Genomic DNA, 21,362 nt, shown 5'->3' with positions numbered 1-21,362 from the left:
ATAACAAAAGTACTAAATAATCAAAACTAATTATGAGATACTCTCTCTATGTTATTGTTAACTATAAGTTTTAATATTTCAGTTTCAACTTATTCTCAGTTACATTTCTGATTTTAGTTTTAGTCATTTATGTGCTTTTGTCATTTTTTAAAAATATATATTTATTATATTTCCGTTTTAGTTTGAATAATCTTTAATACTTTAATATTTCAACTTATTGTAGCCAAGGCAATATTTCTTTTAATTAATTTAAAACAGAAACGTTTTTTCAACTATTATTGCATTTTATTTCAACAATTTAAATTGCTAAAACTAAAATAAAATAAAGAAATAATGTAAAATAATGAATTAAAACGACAAAAGCGCATTACATTGCATAATAAGTAATAACATAAATAATATATACTAAAATACTAGTAATAGTAATAATAAAACATCAGTGTTTTACTTTAAATTTATAGCCGTATAGACGTTTATTGTTCGACAGCTACTGACTCGTGAAACGTCAACGAAACTCAACTGAGAACTCAATGAAGTGTCCTGAGCTGCGAGAAAGCAACATCTGAGACTCTAAAGTGAAGTTTCGTGATTCGTTCGGCCCATGTACCTGATCACCGGTCGTGACAGGAAGAGATCAGCCCAGAATTCAGAGTATTTCCTGTTTTAGACGCTTGTGTTTTCAAACACAAATAGGCCTAAAAGAGCCGAAGGACTAAACTCACACAGATTTAGAGGCACTTAGCGCTTCACACAACCTACTACAGCGGCTTACACACACACACACACACACACACACACACACACACACACACACACACACACACACACACACAGAGATGTTTCCAGTCAGTGTTGTGGAGGAAACCCCAAAACCACTGTTTTTTTTTTCTGCCCCCTCTCGTCACTGGCTGACATCACAGCAGCTCAGCCAATCAGAGACTGTTGTCGAGGGAGAACTGAGAACATGTATGTGTGTGTGTGTTTATATGAGTGTGTGTGTTTATATGAGTGTGTGTGTGTGTGTGTGTGTGTGTTTATATGAGTGTGTGTGTTTATATGAGTGTGTGTGTGTGTGTGTGTGTGTTTATATGAGTGTGTGTGTGTGTGTGTTTATATGAGTGTGTGTGTGTGTGTGTGTTTATATGAGTATGTGTGTGTGTGTGTTTATATGAGTGTGTGTGTGTGTGTTTATATGAGTGTGTGTGTGTGTTTATATGAGTGTGTGTGTGTGCGTGTGTTTATATGAGTGTGTGTGTGTGTGTGTGCGTGTGTTTATATGAGTGTGTGTGTGTGTGTGTGTTTATATGAGTGTGTGTGTGTTTATATGAGTGTGTGTGTGTGTGTGTGTTTATATGAGTGTGTGTGTGTGTGTGTGTGAACTGCTGTAAAACACGGAAATACATCTATAGTCTTTGATTCAACACAAATTGTGGAAAAACATAAAAAAACAGTAAAGAAGCTGTTAAACATATCTCAATATTTGTTCATATTTGTCACTTCAACTGAGGCAAACATTTTAAAAAGTAAAAAAAAAAAATAAAGGTTAGTATTTGGGTAGTTTGTAGTCATTATTAACTGGTAGGTCCTCATTTATTTCTGTAAATATGTGTTATTCTTGGAGGTTCTGTTAGTGTAAACAAACACATAGTAAAGTTTCTGTAGTTCAGTGATAATATAATGAGCAAACTGTAGTTTGAGTAAATCTGCTGACCTCTGCTGGACACATTACAGTACTGCAGCCATGAACGAGAGACGAATGCGAATGAAAGGCGCTTAGGCGAGTAAATAAACTCATTCCTGTAATTTTTAGTTTGTTTGTTTTTTTTGAGAACCGCCATATTGAATAACGTCACTGCTGTTCTCACTGATTTAGCGGGAGATTCAAATCAAAAACAGCGCGCGTCTTCTAACGGCTTTTACCTCAGTGAGGATTAATAAAGTTTTTCTAGCGATACACATGTATAATATTTCTCACATTAAGCCGCTAAAATGAAATATGAGGACGAAAATCAGTTTGGATGTGCCTTTTTCACAAATACAATACAAAGCCAACATAAATAATCCCATTATCGTAAGAAGAAAATAAAGACATTTTAATAAGAATATTCTGCAAAATACGATTAAATGATGTCCTGTTTGGATCGATCAGCGAAGACAATAATTTTCTCTCGTTCTGGTTTTCGTCATTTAATCATTTAAAAAACACATTTCACAAAGAGTTAATGGATAAAGCTTATTTATTAACAAATATACATTTTTATTTTTCATCTTACTGGCTCAAAGCAGGTAAAAAAGGCCCTTTAAGACTGCAGAAACTCATTCTCATACACGCTACTCGTTAAAGAAACTAACGAAGTGATGGTTCTGTGAGGTCATCACTGATCTGAGGTCAGTCTGTACTGAATCGCTGCTGTTGCCATGGTGATCGCCTCCTCTAACGTCTGCTGGTCTTCTAACTGCATATATATACACAACACAAACAGCTCAACAACACATCCTCACTATATACTGTACAAACTACAATCATATTATATAGCTTTTCTTGAGTCAAATAAATTGGCATACTATAAGTCTTTTTTTTTGTTTCAAAATGATTATGTTAAAACACTATGTCAATATGGCGTACTATTTACGATAAAATTTTAATTTTCAAGTTTTTGATCATTTGTGTTAACTTTACACAAACACAGCGATCAATATGAGGCCAAAACCGCAAATAGAAGATAAGTTTAAGGTAGTTATTTTGAGAGGCGGACAGTACTGAAGTATTTTTACTTTACTCAAGTCAATTTAAAAAGTGTCTGTAGTGTTTTTCTTCTTTCCAAAGAACAATCTCATACTTTTTACTGCGCTATATTTCATTAATAAAAGTTTTACCTTTGATACTTAAGAACAGTAAAAATATAGTACTTTCTTATACTCAAGTAAATCTTTGAATTACTTCAGTAAAAGAAAGAAAGTAAAGATTTGTAATGTAATTAAGTATGATATTTAATATGAAAAGTACAGTAAAAAGTACAATATTATGCTTTGGAATGTTATGAAGTAAAGTATTCTAAAAAAAAAAAACAGTAGTTTTAAAGCAGAGTAAAAACACCTCACTACTGTCCGCCTCTGGTTATTTTGGCTAAAATGTTACATGTAAACACAAACATACTTGAAGGTATGAACTATCCCATCCCCACTGACGTACGTTTAGTGTGTAGTATTGTAGTAATTAGCTGTGTTTCATACCTGTACTGCAATCTGTGTGCCGTTTTCTGTTGCTAGCAGCGCCACCTGCTGGTATGGCGACGCGTTCACTTCAGTCATGATGCCGTTTGACGTTACTATAGCAACCTGCAGGATCGAACACAGTTAGTGATTTGAGCTCTGATGACCACACAACACCGTCCATCCCATAACACCCACCGGCTGCAGCTCTTTGCCATCCGTAACCATGGTGAGCTGCTGCTCGCTGCTGGTTTCATCCTGGGTGACCATGGTGACGGCCGTGCCGAGCACCTGCAGGTGTGAGCTGATGTTGTCATCGGTTTCCATGGTGACTTTGGCATCACATTCGCTCTGCTCGGCGTCCTGCGGCGACGCCTCGAAAACCTCTGCATCTGCACGCGAAATTGTTCGTAAGTGCCTTCGAATTCAGTGAAAGTAAGTCACTCAAAATAAGAGAAAGACGTACCGGCGTCCTCCACGGTGTCGAAGTCTCCGTGCGCGGTGCGCTTGTGCATGGCCAGCGTGGACGTCTGTCTGTAGGTCTTCCCGCAGTGGCTGCAGGTGTACGGCTTACAGTGCGTGTGAACCACGTGATGCTTATAAAGACTGGAGTACTCCGTGAAACTCTTCCCACAGCCGGGAACCGTACACAGATACGGCTTCTCACCTGAGACAGCAAACAGAACGATGAAACACACTAAAGACCGATAACTAATGTTAACATCCATACCAACACATGATAACGCTCTGTTTATTATAAATAAGCATGTTGCAGTTTTGTTGCCTGTCGCTTTAAATGCTTGAGCTCTTTAGAAGTCGTACATCAGCTGGAAAAATCGCAACTAAGAAAAATAAGTTTAAATTGAAATACTAAAATTGCTAAATTTAAAACTGAATATAAATTGAATCTAGGAAACAGAAATATAAAAATGCAATACAAAGGAAAATGACAAGCACATTGCAAAATTACCTAAAGTAAAAAACAAAAACAAAACTGAATATATAAAATGTAAAAAGAAGTAAATAGTTCTGAAAGTGATTCCTTCGTATCGTGAGGTTCACTATTCTCAAAGAATTAGAACGATTTTTAACAATTATTTTTATAGTCAATTTTTGGTGTGATCGGGCCTTAACACTTAAGTTGTGTTCGCATTAGTGAAATTTTACATGTAAAAAAGGTCCACTGTCAACAGTGTAGCAATGTATAAAGTCACTTTGAAGTATAAAGTCACGTATATGAAGGCAGGTACTTATAAAGATAGCTATGACGATAACTAAATTATCGCCCACAGTAACGCTGCAGTTTTGTGGTCTGTCACTTTAAATCCTGCAGCTCTCTGAAGTCGGAAGGATTCTGATAGGCTCTGAATATTTTTATCGTTCATCAGCTGGGAGAAAAAAATACAATCGTAAATTACTGAAAAAAAGTTGAATTTGAAGTAATAATATTATTAAAACTAAAACGTAGAAACAGAAATATTATAAAGAACAAGCACATAACAAAATTTGTAAAACTCAAAGTAAAATAAAAACTGAAAATATAAAAATACAGTACTTCTTAAAGTGATTCCAATGATACTGTTTCATTATTCCCTTTTATCAAAGAATTAGAATGATTTTCAAACCTTTATCATTACTGTTATAGCTATCGTCCCAAGTTGAGTTCACATTTGTGAAATTCGCAGGTCAACAATGTAACAATGTATGAAGTCACTTTCAAATCAATCAGCTCTCTGGTGGTCAACTCATCAAATTCACGTGACCAACATGAACTGGAGCGAAATCTGTGCTGGGAACCTTTTCGCCGTTTGTGCAAAATTCCCAATCGCGCAGATTCCTATTGGAATTATTAGAGCAGTACATGTGAGCACTGTGTTACCGGTGTGTATCCTCATGTGGTTCTTGTAGTTAGTTGCGCTGGCGAAGGCTCTTCCGCAGGACGGCTCCGGACACAAGTATGGCCGCTCGCCCGTGTGCGTTCGCATATGAACCTTACGAATGTTGGAGGTGGTGAAGGAGCGTCCGCAGCCCTCGAACGGACACTTAAACGGCTTCTCGCCTGCGAGAGAAACACAGTTAGGTCGCTGAGTATTTTTTATAGCGCTTTTAACCATACAGATTGTGTCAAAGCAGCTTTACAGTATTAAATAGCAAAATAGTGTGTCAATAATGCAAAAGGGCAATAGTAAACACTCAATTTTCAGTTAAAGGCAGTTCATCGTTGAATTAAATGATTTTATCATCCAGCTCAGTTCAGTTTAAATAGTATCTGTGCAATCAAGTTGAGGATATCAATGGAAACTCGTACCGGTGTGCGTGCGCACGTGCTTCTGCAGGTCTCCAGAGGTTTTGAAGGCTTTGTAGCACATGTCCTCGGGGCATTTGTAGGGTTTCTCGCCCGTGTGCGTGCGCAGGTGGTTCTTGAGCCCGTACCCGGTGGCGAAGGCTTTAGCGCAGGATGGCACTTCGCATCGGTACGGACGGTCACCCGTGTGCGAGCGCTCGTGCACCTGCGACACACACACATACTGTTGAGGTCAAAAGTTTACAGCCCCCTTTTAGAATCTGCAAAATGTTAATTATTTTACCAACATTGGAGGGGTCAATACAAAATGCATGTTATTGTTTATTTAGTACTGACCTAAGCATTAAGAATCAAGGGGATGTAAACTTTTGAACAAGGTCATTTTTTTATTTTCTCTAGTGGACTACATGTAAACGTCTTTTATGTGAAATATCTTACTCAGGTCAGTACTAAATAAACAATAACATGCATTTTGTATGATCTCTCTTATTTAAAATAATTAACATTTTGCAGATTCTGAAAGGGGGGTGTAAACTTTTGACAGCTGTGAGACTCTAGAGGCCTGCTCTGCCCCAGTGCATTGTGGGAAGCTCTGTACCTTCAGATGGTGTGCTGTGGTGTAATATCGGCCGCAGCCCGTGTGTCCACAGCGGAAACTCTTCTCTCCGGCCTGCTGGACTTTACCGGAGCTCCAGACCTTCCCCTCAAACATCAGCTGAGGAACAACACACGTTATATTGACAATTATATACAAACACAGCATCTATCTGTTTAAATAAACTAATTAATGTAAATTAAACAAATAAACTATCTATATAAACAAAGCAGTATTGTTATTGTTAACTAAAACTATAAAAAAATGCTTTCGGCAATTGAAATAAAGATGAAATAAAATAAAAAAAACAAACAAAAAATTAAAAACTTGAACATTAGTTTGTCAAAAGTTAGAAATGTTGCCTTAGAAACTAAATGAATCAAATCATGCGCTGTATAATGAATTTGTAGTGTTTCCATCTAAATCCAAGATATAATCAAATTAGACTAAAGTACTCTTGTTTTAGAGCTAAATAAAGTTATATTTTATCATATGAAATAAGTAGGTTTAAGTTTAATTACTAAAATCGGTAAACTGAAACAAATATAAATAAAAAAAGTAAATAATAAAATAATAAAAACCAAGTAAAATGAAAATAAAAACTGAAAATATGAAAATAAAACCTATTTAAAAATATGAATAAATACTATAATAGTATTAAAAATAAATAAAATGACACTTAAAAAAACTAATGAATAAAATCTATAAATTATCTAAATAAAGCAAATGAGTAAATTAGCAATCTATCTGGCTATCTATCTAAATAAACTAATACAAATCAATTATCTATATAAACATTGGTAAATAAAATCAGTTATCAATCTAAATAAGCAAAGTTAATAATTGTTTTAAATAATAAAATTAGTAAATTATCAATCTATCTGAATATATACATAAGTAAAATCAATACATTATCCATTTATCTGTCTAAACAAATAAAATAAATAAATGATTGATCTAAATTAATAAATGTAAAACAATTAGTTTAAAATAATAATAATAATAATGTAAATAAATGATCAATCTATTTAAATGAATAAACAGAAATAAGTGAAATGAATAATTGGTCAGTCTGTCTATCACACACCTGTATGCTGGTCTGCTCCGCTCCATTTGTGTGCTCCATGTTTTCATCGACCTCGACCTCTGACCCCGGCAGCTGAGCACATCAAATCAAACACCAGTTATGAACGTATAAAACAACTAGACTAATATACATCTCAAATATTAAAGTGTTAAAGTCAGGTAAACAGTCAGTAATAAAATAGGAACAAACTAATCAATTAGCAACAGCATAAATAAATACAACTGAAGCAGATTTCAGCTACAGAAACACTGCATAGTTCAAATATAGATTATATAAGTTATTAAAGTTATTCTCTCAGGATCAGTCAATGATTTTCTTTTGTTATTATTGATGACAGAAAATACTGTAATACTGCATTTTCCTTCTCATCTGTTTACTTTGCTGTGTTTATGATGATCTACTGACGTAGTTTTCTGCGTACTGGTTATTAAATATGAAAGTCAGTTCCAGCTCGGAACCACCCATCCTATGAAATCTGCTTTATTTTTTCCAAATTCCGTTTTTTTCCATTTTAATTTTTCTGGATTCCATTTTAATTTTTCCTTTTTAATGGTTAAATTGAAGTTTATTCATCAAAAAGCATGTATAATATATGTTTCATGATTTTAATAAATAATTTAACATCAGTTTATTAAAAGACTAACAAAAATTACGTTTAGGGCCCTATGAACCGTTTTATTTATTTTTACACCTTATTGTTACCAAATTCTGTTTTAGCATGTCTAATTATTTGAATGCATAACATTTTTATTTATTATTACAACAGCCTTATGAAATTCTGTTGTTTATTTACATTTTTCTGGTTATCAAATGAAGGCATAAAAACATTTCTTGGCCAATAAATGGGATTTTGTAGTCAAATTAAAACATGGAAGAAACATTGTGTGATTGTTCCTTAAAAATAATTGTATTAATTTCTCAACAGTAGTAGCCCAGCCGTATTATTTACATTCTACTGAAGGATCGTAATACAGTTCTGCCACAATGTCTTCAACCGAACTTTTATTTTGACGGGTTGCCGTGTATACATATAACGCTAGTTTTACTGAAATGAAAGGGTTAAACACTCATGAAGTGACTCTCAGAGCAGTTCTGGAGAGGTTGTTCATGTATTTACAGCCTCATTTAGTGACATGACAGATGGTGGAGTTTCCGTGTTAAACTGTACAGTCTGTTTTTATGACTGGATTCCACAATTCCGTCCGCGTTTTCCGTCCTAACAACCTTTTCTGCCGTGGAAATGCAATTTCTTTCCGTTCCTGCACTTAAATCGTTTTAAATCACTTTAGAATCATTAAGGAATCATTTAACAGAATCGAAATCTTGGAAATTTAGAACCGGTTTTTGATACCCAACCCTAAAAATCAGGGCTAGCGTTGAGCATGTCACGTATGTGTGGTCAGACCTTGCTAGCGTAGCTCTCCAGCGTAGCGATGGCTTCGGCGTTTAGCTCCACAGCGCCGCCCGTCTGGTGGTGGATGTACGCTGTGCTGCCGTCCTCCAGCTGAACGGCCTCCACGGCGCCGGGGTCGAAGCCGTCTGTCACACACAGAGGTCAGAGGTCAAGCGCGCTCAGGTACTCGTGTATGTAAGCGTGTTAGCGTATGGGCACCTTTAGGTGTGTGGTGAATGAAGGCCGTGGTCCCGTCCTCCAACTGCACCGCCTGACCGTCCTCAAACGCCAGCGACTCTAAACACACACTCTGAGTATCACCAAACACATCTATAGTAGGGTCCTATGAAACACTTTAATTTTCTGGACTGCTTTTTAATGGTTAAAGTAGTGCTGTCAAATGATTAATCACATCCAAAATAAATGTTTACATAATATATGTGTGTACTGTGTATATTATGTATATATAAATACACACACATGCATGTATATATTTAGAAAATATACACTTGTTTATACATTTATATATTTTTATGCTTATATTTTATATTATATATAAATATATAAACATAATATTTTTCTTAAATATATACATGAATGTGTGTGTATTTATATATACATAATAAACACATATATTATACAAACAAAAACTTTTATTTTGGATGCGATTAATCGTGATTAATCGTTTGACAGCACTAGTTTAAATTAAGTTGTATTAATCAAAAAGCATGTGTAATTAATTAAAATCATTAAACCTAAGCAATTTAACATCAATTTATTAAAAGTTTAACAATTAATTTTTTCCCACCTTGTTTTATTTACCAAATTCTGTGTTTTAGCATGTTTAATTATTTGAATGCATACAAACAAGTTTAATTTATTCTTACAATAGCCTTATTAAATGTTTTTCCTCAGAAATAGTTTGTTGTGTAATTACATTTTTTTTAGATATCAAATGAATGCATAAAATATTAAAGTTATCTTTTCATTAATTAAAATATTTAGAATTACAATGAAAATGTTAAAAAAGTACTGTATGATCATTCCTTTAAAAAAATAAGGATTTAATAATTTTAATAGTAGTATTGTGTACATTCTGCTGAACAATAGTAATGTATTTCTGCTCAATGTCTTCAAGCTAAACTTTATTTTGATGGGTTTACAAAACATTTTTGTGTGTATATAGTTTTATCTCGTTGTCGTCTTTGGTGTGAACGGGGCTTTAGAAGCTCTGGTTCCCATAGAAACCGCAGACCAGCCAATGCAAATGAACAGTCTTAAGCACGTTATAACTGCACATTGGCTGTTATAAGAACATAAGCAACAACATTCATGTGGCAGTTCATTTCAGATTTTGACGCTGATTTGAAACGTGTAATTTAATTGTGAGTTCCTATCAGAGATTTCAGGATTCATTCATTTAGATAGGACTTGGTCTTGTATGAGCTGCCCGGAGGCATTGCAAATATGGCCGCTGAGTGAACAGACTGTCCTTGAAAGGGGCTTTGGTATCACACTTGCTCAGCGGCGTCACACACACCTTTCTGCTGGACGCTGACGTGCTGAATGAACGCCGTGGTCCCGTCCTCCAGCTGAACCGTGTTTCCCTCCATTAGACTCCCATCTGAACATCACAACACCATCACATCTCTTACACCAGGGCTGTCACTAACATTTATTTGGGTAATCGAGTAACCGGTCTATTATTCTGATGATTAATCGAGTAATCGGACGATTATTCTGATGATTAATCGAGTAATTGAAAATAAAAATAGACCTAAGCGAACAATAGCCTTTAAAATGACATTAAAAAAAATAGTGCTGTCAATCGATTAATCGCGATTAATTGCATCCAAAATAATAGTTTTTGTTTGCATAATATATGTGTGTGTACTAGGGATGTCAATTTTCCATCATTTCCACAATCGATCGTTGTTTAAATTAGCGATCAATTAATCGATTAATCGTTAACCTTAATACAGTCTATTGCAGTAGCTTAGTCACCGGCATGACAGGATGTGCAAATGCCACTCAAAACGCCAGCGTCCTCATCCGAATGAAAGGGGTTTTTAGTCTGAGTAAAAGGCTAGTAGCAGGATATTAAAATGAATGGCTGTGATTATGATCATTTGATAAAATGAAGAGAGCGCGCTGTAGTTACGCACGGGATCATTATACTTTGTGGGCTGTTTCATATTCTGTCACGGAGACCGCTGAATGCACCTTTTTAAATGCTTTCATGGTGCTGGTTGTTCTATTTTAAAACATCGTCGCAATGTTTGCAATTGACATTATCGGGATTTAAAATAAAATGATCCCAAACGCAAGTACGGCGCGTGGGGCTGTGACGTGATCCACCGGCGTTGCTACGGCAAACACACTGTTACCCATCTGAAACATTTGAATGCCAGTATTATGACACAAGTGAGGCACAAAGCTCTGTTAATAAGAGAAATAATTGTTTAGCAGGCAAATGCTACATCACGACCATGCTTTTGGATGCCGTTCGAGCGCATTTAAATCAAGCTGTATGCGGCTTTGTGTTCTGTTTTGCCAGATGGTCACGAATTTAATATTATTTATTGTTTCTTTTCCTAAATCCTCACCGTCTCACCCTCTAGATTCGCAGGTTTATTTTATTGTTGTTTTAATCACTGTTTTCGCATCAGTGGGGAAATGAAAGATTTCGTGGCCATGAATTAAGAATTCGTTACTATGACTTAACTTGCTCCCGCATTTAAATTCATGGGTTTTCTAGGAACAAAGTAATGAAACCTGGACAGTGGCCACAGATTAATATGTCGTAGGAACGAATTAACAAGTTGTATGAACGAATAGCCTCTATAGTATCTGTCCAAAGCGAAGTGCCCGATATGCAACAATTATCTAGGGAAATTATAATTGAACATGACTTAATACTACATTTCAATACAAAATACCTTTGTATTGTATCTGTTTTAATGTACTTTTAAAGTTTGGATCACATTAAAAGCGTAGTTTGTACATTAGTAAATTATTTTTGTGTAAGACCCAGCTCACTCACAGATGTTTGCACGAGCCGCACGCACCCCAAAATGAAACTAATTAATCGACCATCGATAGCTCTTATCGATTACATCGCTAGTGTGTACTGTGTATATTTATTATGTATATATAAATACACACACATACAGTATACATTTACATGTATATATATTTATATTATTATATTAAATATTACATATAAATATATTTAATATATAAACATAACATTTTCCTGAAATATATACATGCATGTGTTTTTGTATTTATATACATAATAAATATACACAGTACACACTCATATATTATGCAAACAATAACTTTTATTTTGGATGCGATTAATCGTTTGACAGCACTAGTTATAATACTAATATGTGCATGAGATTGTCTCACCGCTGATGGTCTGCTGTATGTAAGCGGTGGATCCATCGCTCAGAGCCACGGCCTGAAGCCCCAAACCCTCCATCATCTCACTGCAGCTCTGAACACACACACATTACAGCCTAAACAACTCATCACCTCACACACCTACAGTCATCATACCTCACACCTCAAATACAGCTGCTAATAACAATTTGAAAATTTTTAGAAGGATTGAGTTTTATTTCAAATATGTGAAGCGTTTAGATTTCAGGCACCATCTTGGCAACATTTACCGTTATTCGGGGAATTGTCGTCGGCAAAATCCACACAATTGTGCAAAATGTTGAGAATGAACCTGCTTGGTTTTACAGTGATTCTGTGCGAGAGGCACTTCACATACAGTGCATATTTCACCGCACTAACTAACTAACCTACTGTGCATTTTTCATTTATATTCAGCATTTTAGGCTCATTAGGTTCAAGATTCCAACACTGTTTTAATGCTAATGAAGCTGATTTCCCCCCAAATTCTCATAATTGTTTGCATAAAATTAATTATTATTAAAATTGTATTTTGTTGATCATGGCAGTATTTGTTAAAATGACTTTAATTTATCCAGATTTTAATAACAAAAAATTACTGTTGTAATAAAATACATTATTCTTCTATCTGTCTAAATAAATAAAAGCAATAACTGCTAAATTATTTTATAAATGATTATATTGAATGATAATGAATTATTTTTTTCTCCCAAATTGCCATTATCACAATGCAAAAACATTATTATTTAATTTTTTTGTGATCACGTTAGTATTTGTTGTATTGACTTTAATTCATGTTGATTTTCATTAAAAATATTTTATTGTACTTATAAAATTACATGGAATAGAAAATAATGCGAATTACAAAACACCCAATACTTTATTTTTTAACAGTTTAAGTACTAAACATGCGAAAACTATAACTGAAATAAATATAAATGAACGCTTACTAGAATTTAAAAAAATAATAACATGAGGAAAGCACGACTTTATGCGTAAAGCGTTTATTTCAGGCCACTTATAACAATATTAATCTAATTTCCGCAGGCGATGTGGAGTTTAAAGCGAGTGCTGGTCAGGTGAAATCGGCCTGTTCATCAACACAAATATGATTATTTTATGAGTTATTCTGTGTTTGCTGCGCGGATATTTTGCCGCGAAATGACCGAACTTTTTGGCGTTGCTTGGCAACAGAAGTTGACTACAACCAAACAAATCCAGTAGACACTGGTGCTGTTGCTAAGCAACATTCTGTCCAGGTGACAGTCAAAATAAGTTAAAAGCAGCACATCTGCGCTGCTGCAACACACAGAATACCACAGTACACCATGTTTCTGCACGGTTACCATGGTAATACCGCGGTGTGTTTGAGGAACCGGGAGCAGCATGTAAGTCTCCTGGAGCATGATTTAGTTGATAATACTGTAGCATGCTGTACTTCTGTAAGTGTGTTTACAGACGCGCGCGCGCCGCAGGCCTCGTGTCACGCGCTCTCTCTCTCACGCGCACAAACACACACATAGACGGACAGAGCGCGGGAATAACGCGAATAATGTGTGTGTGTGTGTGTGTGTGTAGCGCTGCTGTGTGTCCGCCACTATCCCATCATTCTCTCCGGAGCAGCAGCAGCGCAGGCTGGGATACTCACCACCGCCAGCGGCCCGGCATGCACCGCGGCACTCGATCACGCGCCGCTCAAACACTACATCAAACAAATCTTTCCATAAACTTTTTATATATATTCCAACAAAACGTATATATTGCAAGAAGACACAGACATGTATTTGATTAAACGGGTAAAATGACATAATAAAGGTTAAAGTATAGACAAATAAAAAGCTTGTTTTGTTATGATGGCTGTTGATTTCCTCCTATTTCTGTTAATGAATATGTTAGTAAATACTAAAAATATATTACAATACAAATAATAATGATATAATTTTGTATAGCAACTATTCAATCGAAAGAGGCGTGTTTGAGCCACAGAGCGCCACCTGCCGGCAACACCGAGACTCACATCCGGTCCTCCACATTCACTTCCGCCGCGTTTCTGCTCTTAATAACCCGGAACCGGAAGAATACAGCTCATGTGGAGGAATTGTTATTCACAAACATATGAAATGTATACAGAACAAACTTACCTTTATTGTTCTATTCAAAAAGCTTTTTTATAATCTCAGGACTCTTGTTTAACAGTTATTTCTGGCAAATATTGATATTAACTTTAGCACCTTGTCTTTTTTACGTTACTTTTTAAGTATAGATTAAAATGAATAACTCTATCTAACTGATGTTTCTTTGGCAATAAAGAAGAAAAAGTAGTAAAGTACAGACTGCGCCTCGGTGTAACTCAATCTAATGCACACTTATCTAATCATCAGTAGTTATTTGAACACTTTCACACCTGAACAGAGTCAATTACACCTGTTCTCTCTCCAAACACCACCGAAGAAGAAGCTGAAATCACACGCAGCGGGTTACGAACAGCAGCTTTGGTTTACTCCTGCAGTAACATACATCTCTGAATCACATCTGCAGCTCATTCTCATTATTTACAATCATTAAACTCCACAGAGTGAAAAACACCGGCGGTGATGTCATCGCTCGACCAGGATATGACATCATCGGCTGATGGCCAGCATTTAAAGTGCTCTGATTGGCTGATCGCGGAACATGAGGATCACATTTCAACAAGATTCATGGCAATAAAACGCATTTCCGACACCGTGATGCAAAAACATTTACCATCATTACCATAATGACTCAAACTGATTCTCCTGATCACTTCTTGTTACCATAATATTACAAAATATTCTCAATCATTACCGTAATACACAAAAAAGGTAACTATTCTCATTACCGTATAACAGAAAAAATGTTCTCATTACCGTAATACACACAGAAATCCTCATTCTCATTGCCATAATGAAAAATATGATCATTCTCATTACCATCACCAAATAAAATACTATGAAGAGATTGAACAAAATAATTCTCATTACCATCATACATTTTTTTTTACCATAACATGGAAAAATGATCTGAACAACAAAAGCAATTCTCGTTCTCATTTACTACAGATAAAATTATTCTTGTTTTCAGTATATCAGTTATATTTATTCTCATTACCATATCACAAAAATATTATCTCAGCACTGTATTTCAGAAATAGTTCTCTTATTTAAATTCAGTCAGTACAACAAATACTACGATAAAATGTAAAAATAATTTACAGTTGAATTTATATATTAACATTAATTAATTGTATTGTAACAGTAATGAGATTGTTTTTTGTATACAGTAATGAGGACGAAATGCGCCATGAAAGCAATGTCAAAATATCCTAAAATAGGTTTGATTTTCTTTCAACAAAATACAGTTTCTTTGAAGTTTGCGAGCGAACGTGTTTCTGAGCGTCAGAAAACATGACAGAAGCTCAGCAGAAACACCGCCTTCTGAAGGAGAAACCATGAGCTGACATCACTTCCTGTGGCGTCTGGACGGATGTAATCCGTGGCACAGAGTCTCAGAGCACAGGGCCGTCACACAGCACTCTCTGAGCTCCAGACGGGAAGAGCTCCATCAGCCAGTAGCGCGGGTCGGCCAGCACTGCGCACAGAAGAAGCAGCAGCACAGTAATGAAGAGACGCTCCGGCCGGCGTCTGCAACTCACGGCTCTGAGAGATGCGTCTTACCCATGTCTCCCGGCTCCAGCCACAGACTGAAGGAGCGGCAGTGGCTTTGGCATCGCTGGACGGGAAGAACACGCACCGACGGAGAGCCCTCGGCCACCACCAGCCAGCCCAACACCTGCACACGCTACAACAACAACACAGAGATGTGCGTTATATTCAGTCAAACCTACACTCATTCAGCATTTCTCACATTAACAGTTTAGAAAATGCTAATAAAATCACGAATAGAAACTTTAATAGAAAGGTATGTAATGAATTCAGTTGAATAGCTGTTTAATTTAAGAACACAATTAGATAAAACCAGTTTAGCTCAACTAATCACCAAGCAACGCTTCATTTAGTTCGGTCTGTGGTGGAGAAAGATCACATTAGCAATTAAAGAAAAACACTTCAGCAAAACATGCTCAGCTCAAAGTGTCTGAATCATTTTTTATATCAAATTTTATCGGTATAATGTGCGTCACAGTTTACGTTTATAAACTACAGTGTCCTGCACCCACTAATAAAATATATAAATATTAAAAATTATATCTGGAGTCTGAATCATTTTTGGTTTGACTGTGTGTGTGTGTGTGTGTGTGTGTGTATATGAGACACACAGCAGGTAAAATAAGTATTGACCACGTCATCATTTTTCCCAGTAAATATATTTCTAAAGGTGCTGTTGACATGAGATTTTCTCCAGATGTTGGTAACAACCCACGTAACCCATACATACAAATAAAACAAATAAGTTCAGAAATTAAGTTATGTTAATAAATTTGAACAACACAGGGAAAAAGTATTGAACTACTGAAATGTATTTAATACTTTGTACTAAAGCATTCAAGACACCTCCTGCAGGAGAAACTAGTATCATGCACTGCTCAAGAGTGATTTCCTCTTCAACTCTTGAAGGATCTGTGAGTCTCTTCTATGAACTCTGACCTTTAGCTCTTATTTTCTATTGGGTTCAAGTCCGGCGATTGGCTGGCCATTCTAGCAGCTTTATTCTCTTTCTCTGAAAGCATTCGAGAGTTTGCTTGGCTGTGTTTGGGATCATCTTTATCCTGGTACTGTAGGTGTCGGGACTGAAGCAGCTAATATTAATTTCCACTGACGAGGGGCAGGATTGCTTTCTAATTACTGATAGATTTCTGCCGGTGTCTTAGCTTTCCATGCCTTCTTGCTCCTCCCTTTCTTCATGAGTTCAGTACGTTTTCCCTGTCATTCCATTTTATTACACAGAACTTCATTTGTGAACTTATTTGTTTTGTTTTCTTTACATGTATGGATTGCTTGGATTGTTACGGACATCTGGTGAAAAATTCAAGTCAGCAGCACCTTTAGAAATATATTTACTGGGAAAAATGGTGACGTGTTCAATACTTATTTTACCTGCTGTGTGTCTCATATATATATATATATATATAAAGAAAGCAGTGTTCTGACCCTGTGTTGAGTGCTGGGTCTGTCGCTCAGGTGGCAGCGCTGCAGAGTTGTTCCTGTGTTCTCCAGCAGAGGGCAGAGCTCAGTGTCTGGAAACAACCACTGGAGAAGCGTCTCTCTGGGACTGGACGAGAAACTCCTGACACACACACACACACACACACACACACACACACAAGCTTCAGACACACAGATACAGATGCTGACGATCATCTAATAATCAGAGCGCTGCTGGTTACCAGAGCAGGGTGAAGTTGGCTGGTGTTGCTGTGAGCATCTGCGGCTGTGAGAACTGCTCCAGATGACAGACACGGCGAGACAGAGACTCTCCGCCCTGAAACACACACACATTAACCTCCATCACCACACACTGTGAGTGTGTGTGTGTGTGTGTGTGTGTACCTTGAGCAGCAGCAGCTGTGTGTGTCTGTTGATCCCTGCAGATGCTGTCAGCTCCAGCACCGCAGTCACATCTGCGCAGGCCGAGCAGTTCACCTGCGGCATCTGAGGCGCACCAGACGCCCACCACTCATGAAACCCTACACACACACACACACACACACACACACACACACACACAGGTGTTGAGATGGACGCGATTACACATTACAAGTAACGTAATCAGAATACTTTAAGTAACTAGTAAAGCATTACTTGTTAATTTAGAAGGAAATATCTGAGTCTCTGTGTTTCTGATGTATTGAGTGACAGCTCTGGTGTTGAGAGAAATCAGGAGTAAGTGCAGAGCGTTGTGTGTGAACATGATCTTACTGTAGTTCTAGACTAAATATCATCATGATCTTACTGTAGTTCTAGACTAAATATCTACATGATCTTACTGTAGTTCTAGACTAAATATCTACATGATCTTACTGTAGTTCTAGACTAAATATCTACATGATCTTACTGTAGTTCTAGACTAAATATCTACATGATCTTACTGTAGTTCTAGACTAAATATCTACATGATCTTACTGTAGTTCTAGACTAAATATCTACATGATCTTACTGTAGTTCTAGACTAAATATCTACATGATCTTACTGTAGTTCTAGACTAAATATCTACATGATCTTACTGTAGTTCTAGACTAAATATCTACATGATCTTACTGTAGTTCTAGACTAAACATCAACATGATCGTACTGTAGTTCTAGACTAAACATCAACATGATCTTACTGTAGTTCTAGACTAAATATCATCATGATCTTACTGTAGTTCTAGACTAAATATCAACATGATCTTACTGTAGTTCTAGACTAAATATCAACATGATCTTACTGTAGTTCTAGACTAAATATCTACATGATCTTACTGTAGTTCTAGACTAAATATCTACATGATCTTACTGTAGTTCTAGACTAAATATCAACATGTATTTACTCATCTCACCTGCACTAAAACACATTCAGTGTTCCTCAAAATCAATAAAAACAGACAAATACAAACTCAGAATATTATACAAACCTGTAATAATTAAATATGATAAATAACACAAATATTATTTATGTATTTAATTCCATTTTATTAACCTTCGATGATCCAGTTGAACCATACTAATAATCAGAAAAGACACATTTGTGTTTGATTTTAGTAACTTAAAAGTAACGTAACGCATTACTTTACATAAGAAGTAACCAAGTAACATAACTAGTTACTTTTTTAGGGAGTAACGCTATATTGTATTCTATACTGGATTCTTGTGTAATAGGACCCTCTTGAAAACAAGATGATGCATCTCAAGGGGTTTATCCCAAACAATAAAATTTGTTGCAATTACTTTTAAAAGTAACTTCCCCCAACACTGCGTGTCTGACGGTGTGTGTTGGTGTGTGTCGGTGTGTGACGTGTCTCACCGTGCAGGTTGTATTTGTTGGTGATGGGCAGCTCCAGCAGCCGTGCGTGACTGAGAGGAGATGAGCTGTTGAGTCCGGCTGCGCTCGAGGAGTCCAGCAGAGGAGCGCTATGAGGATACGTGAACACCAGCACCGCCATCAGCAGAACCCCCAGCGCCAGCAGCAGCTGCACACACACACACACACAATCTGTGACACACGCTACACATGCCAATACTGCATGCATGCATGCATATATATATATATATATATATATATATATATATATATATATATATATATATATATGTTTGTAATACATACATTCTTTTATAATAATATAAAATGTAATTACAATATATATATATATATATATATATATATATATATATAGTAATGTTCACAAATATGTTCATATAAAATGATGCAATGTATTTGATTATGATAGCAGTGATATTATTTAAGACTACAACTGTCTGATAAATTTTTAACATGCTTCATATTCTAAATTTATTTAGAATATGAAGCATATGAAAATATATTTATTACAAATATAAATATAAAATGATAATATAATAATCATGATAAAATTTCAGGAATACTGTACATATTATTGTGCATGTAAATTAGTTTTTTAGGTTATAAAAATGTAAATATAAAAGGATACATATAAGATGTATACACATACGATGCATGTGATAATGTGTGTGTGTGTGTGAGAGTGTGAGGTTTAGTGTGAGTGTGGTTTAGTGTGAGTGTGTGAGAGTGAGTGTGTGTGTCAGTGTGTGTGTATGGTTGAGTGTGTATCTGTGTGCGTGTGTCTGTGTGTGGTTGAGTGTGTGTCTGTGTGTGTCTGTGTGCGTGTGTGGTTGAGTGTGAGTGGTTGAGTGTGTGCGTGTGTCTGTGTGTGTGTGTGTGTGTGTGTATGGTTGAGTGTGTGTCTGTGTGTGCGTGTGTGGTTGAGTGTGAGTGGTTGAGTGTGTGTGTGTGTATGGTTGAGTGTGTGTGTGTGCGTGTGTGTGTGGTTGAGTGTGTGTGTGTGGGGTTGAGTGTGTGTGTGTGTGTGTGGGGTTGAGTGTGTGTGTGTGTGTGTGGTTGAGTGGGTTGGTCTGGCTCCTCGCACCTTGACGGTGGCCCTCAGGATGGGGAACTGCGGCGGGTCCCTGCGGGGCTCGTTAGTCTCCAGAACCTGCTTGATGAACTTCTCGATCTCGCTCTCGGTCATCCCATATCTGTATCCAGACTGCCGGAGGATGTCGATGCTCTCCGACAGCTTATCATAGATGCAGGGCTCGCTGAGAGACGAGCCCATGATACCAGTGTGTGTGTGTGTGTGTGTGTGTGTGTGTGTGTGTGTGTGTGTGTGTCAGGGCCTCATCTTCATCACCAGCACCATCTTCATCAGCAGCAGGAGGAGGAGTGTGGAAACAGTGTGTTATTATGTGTGTGTGTGTGTGTTATAGTGTGTTTCTATCCTAAATCCCGAGAGAAGGCGTTTTCCTTCATGACTGAAGATCTCTGTAACACACAAACCAGTCATCAGCTGACCAAAACACTCTCCAACACAGCCTCTGTCTGCCGCTTCCCGCACATGCAGCGCTCTAAAACACAAACAATCGACTTACCGTCGCCACCGGGCCGTTTATCGGTGATTTAACGCTGATTTCCCGCAGTTTCGTGAGTTATTTCCCTCGCAGGTTCGCGTTAGCACTGCTCTCGCGCTGCCGCGTCACTCATCTGCGAGTTCGCCAGCGCTGATTCGACACGCTCGGCGCGATAACGAGATATTGATCAGCGATAGTGTTATTGATTTTAATTAGATTATTGATTGAGTAAATACTTAGGGTGCTTTATAGTTTATTCGCGTAAATATGTAGTTGGTAGTTTGTGGATACAAACAAGCGAAAGTGCTGTTGTAAATGATCGAATAGTGGTTTAAACTCCATAACCTGATTAAAGATTAACTCAAAAGAGCAGATTTGATCAAACTGTACAGTTTGACGGTACATCAGGAATTATTAGAAAAATAAGTACATGTACATAAATCAGTTCATAAATGTTATTAACTATTTGCATATGATGATTTATTATGTAGACAAATAGTTATTTTTTCTATACTTATATATTATGTGTGCATGTTATGTTTTAATTAATTTAAAGAAAATTTATTATATTTCGCCATTTTTGTCTGTTTCAAAACAATACATTTTAAAAAATGAAATAAAAATAAATGATTGAATATATTTTATCATACAAACACTAAACTAGTAATGCAGCACTTATTTTTATGTTATTTTGAGAGATATTTATCCTGAATAAAACACAAGTGCCTTATATTTATTTATAAAAAAAAATATTAGAATTATTATAAAGCATGTTAAAAAT

General features: G+C 36.4%; 2 protein-coding genes across 6 annotated transcripts; both read right to left on the bottom strand.

Moving 5' to 3' along the window:
• Window positions 1-2,165: 2,165 nt before the first annotated feature.
• LOC306867802 (zinc finger protein 76-like) lies at window positions 2,166-14,047 on the bottom strand. 4 transcript variants are annotated; one of them, XM_079413691.1, is made up of 13 exons: window positions 13,668-14,047; window positions 12,008-12,095; window positions 10,134-10,217; window positions 8,813-8,890; window positions 8,606-8,739; window positions 7,201-7,272; window positions 6,117-6,233; window positions 5,522-5,723; window positions 5,093-5,272; window positions 3,680-3,880; window positions 3,412-3,605; window positions 3,235-3,339; window positions 2,166-2,456 (listed from the first exon to the last, which is right to left on the bottom strand). In XM_079413691.1, the coding sequence occupies exons 2-13, from the start codon at window positions 12,081-12,083 to the stop codon at window positions 2,376-2,378; spliced, it is 1,524 nt and encodes a 507-aa protein (XP_079269817.1). In that variant the 5' UTR covers window positions 12,084-12,095; window positions 13,668-14,047; the 3' UTR covers window positions 2,166-2,375. The 4 variants fall into 4 exon arrangements, with proteins under 4 accessions (XP_079269817.1, XP_079269816.1, XP_079269818.1 ...); XM_079413690.1 differs by having other exon boundaries at window positions 13,366-13,671; XM_079413692.1 differs by lacking the exon at window positions 13,668-14,047 and adding an exon at window positions 12,271-13,646.
• A 96-nt stretch (window positions 14,048-14,143) lies between these two features.
• LOC306867803 (bombesin receptor-activated protein C6orf89 homolog) lies at window positions 14,144-20,747 on the bottom strand. 2 transcript variants are annotated; one of them, XM_079413694.1, is made up of 8 exons: window positions 20,603-20,747; window positions 20,101-20,495; window positions 18,999-19,164; window positions 17,545-17,681; window positions 17,382-17,476; window positions 17,146-17,281; window positions 15,715-15,838; window positions 14,144-15,628 (listed from the first exon to the last, which is right to left on the bottom strand). In XM_079413694.1, the coding sequence occupies exons 2-8, from the start codon at window positions 20,287-20,289 to the stop codon at window positions 15,546-15,548; spliced, it is 930 nt and encodes a 309-aa protein (XP_079269820.1). In that variant the 5' UTR covers window positions 20,290-20,495; window positions 20,603-20,747; the 3' UTR covers window positions 14,144-15,545. The 2 variants fall into 2 exon arrangements, with proteins under 2 accessions (XP_079269820.1, XP_079269821.1); XM_079413695.1 differs by having other exon boundaries at window positions 14,499-15,628; window positions 15,715-15,829; window positions 20,603-20,719.
• Window positions 20,748-21,362: the final 615 nt, after the last annotated feature.

Source organism: Barbus barbus (genome assembly GCF_936440315.1).
Source record: "Barbus barbus genome assembly, chromosome: 49".
Taxonomy (NCBI): domain Eukaryota; kingdom Metazoa; phylum Chordata; class Actinopteri; order Cypriniformes; family Cyprinidae; genus Barbus; species Barbus barbus.
Note: the sequence above shows the minus strand (reverse complement) of the source record. Positions and strands in the feature narration are given on the sequence as shown.

Bases quoted from the DNA above. Each gene is read 5' to 3' on its own strand.
- LOC306867802 (XM_079413690.1), bottom strand. From the start codon at position 13,425: ATGCTCCAGGAGACTTACATGCTGCTCCCGGTTCCTCAAACACACCGC. The intron at 8,891-10,133 runs GTGTGTGTGACG...GTGTGTGTTTAG, and splicing joins CGTCAGCGTCCAGCAGAAAG to AGTCGCTGGCGTTTGAGGAC. The intron at 3,606-3,679 runs GTACGTCTTTCT...TTTCGCGTGCAG, and splicing joins CGACACCGTGGAGGACGCCG to ATGCAGAGGTTTTCGAGGCG.
- LOC306867803 (XM_079413694.1), bottom strand. From the start codon at position 20,289: ATGGGCTCGTCTCTCAGCGAGCCCTGCATCTATGATAAGCTGTCGGAG. The intron at 17,282-17,381 runs GTAACCAGCAGC...TGTGTGTGTCAG, and splicing joins GCCAACTTCACCCTGCTCTG to GAGTTTCTCGTCCAGTCCCA. The intron at 15,839-17,145 runs GTCAGAACACTG...TTGTTGTTGTAG, and splicing joins GACCCAGCACTCAACACAGG to CGTGTGCAGGTGTTGGGCTG.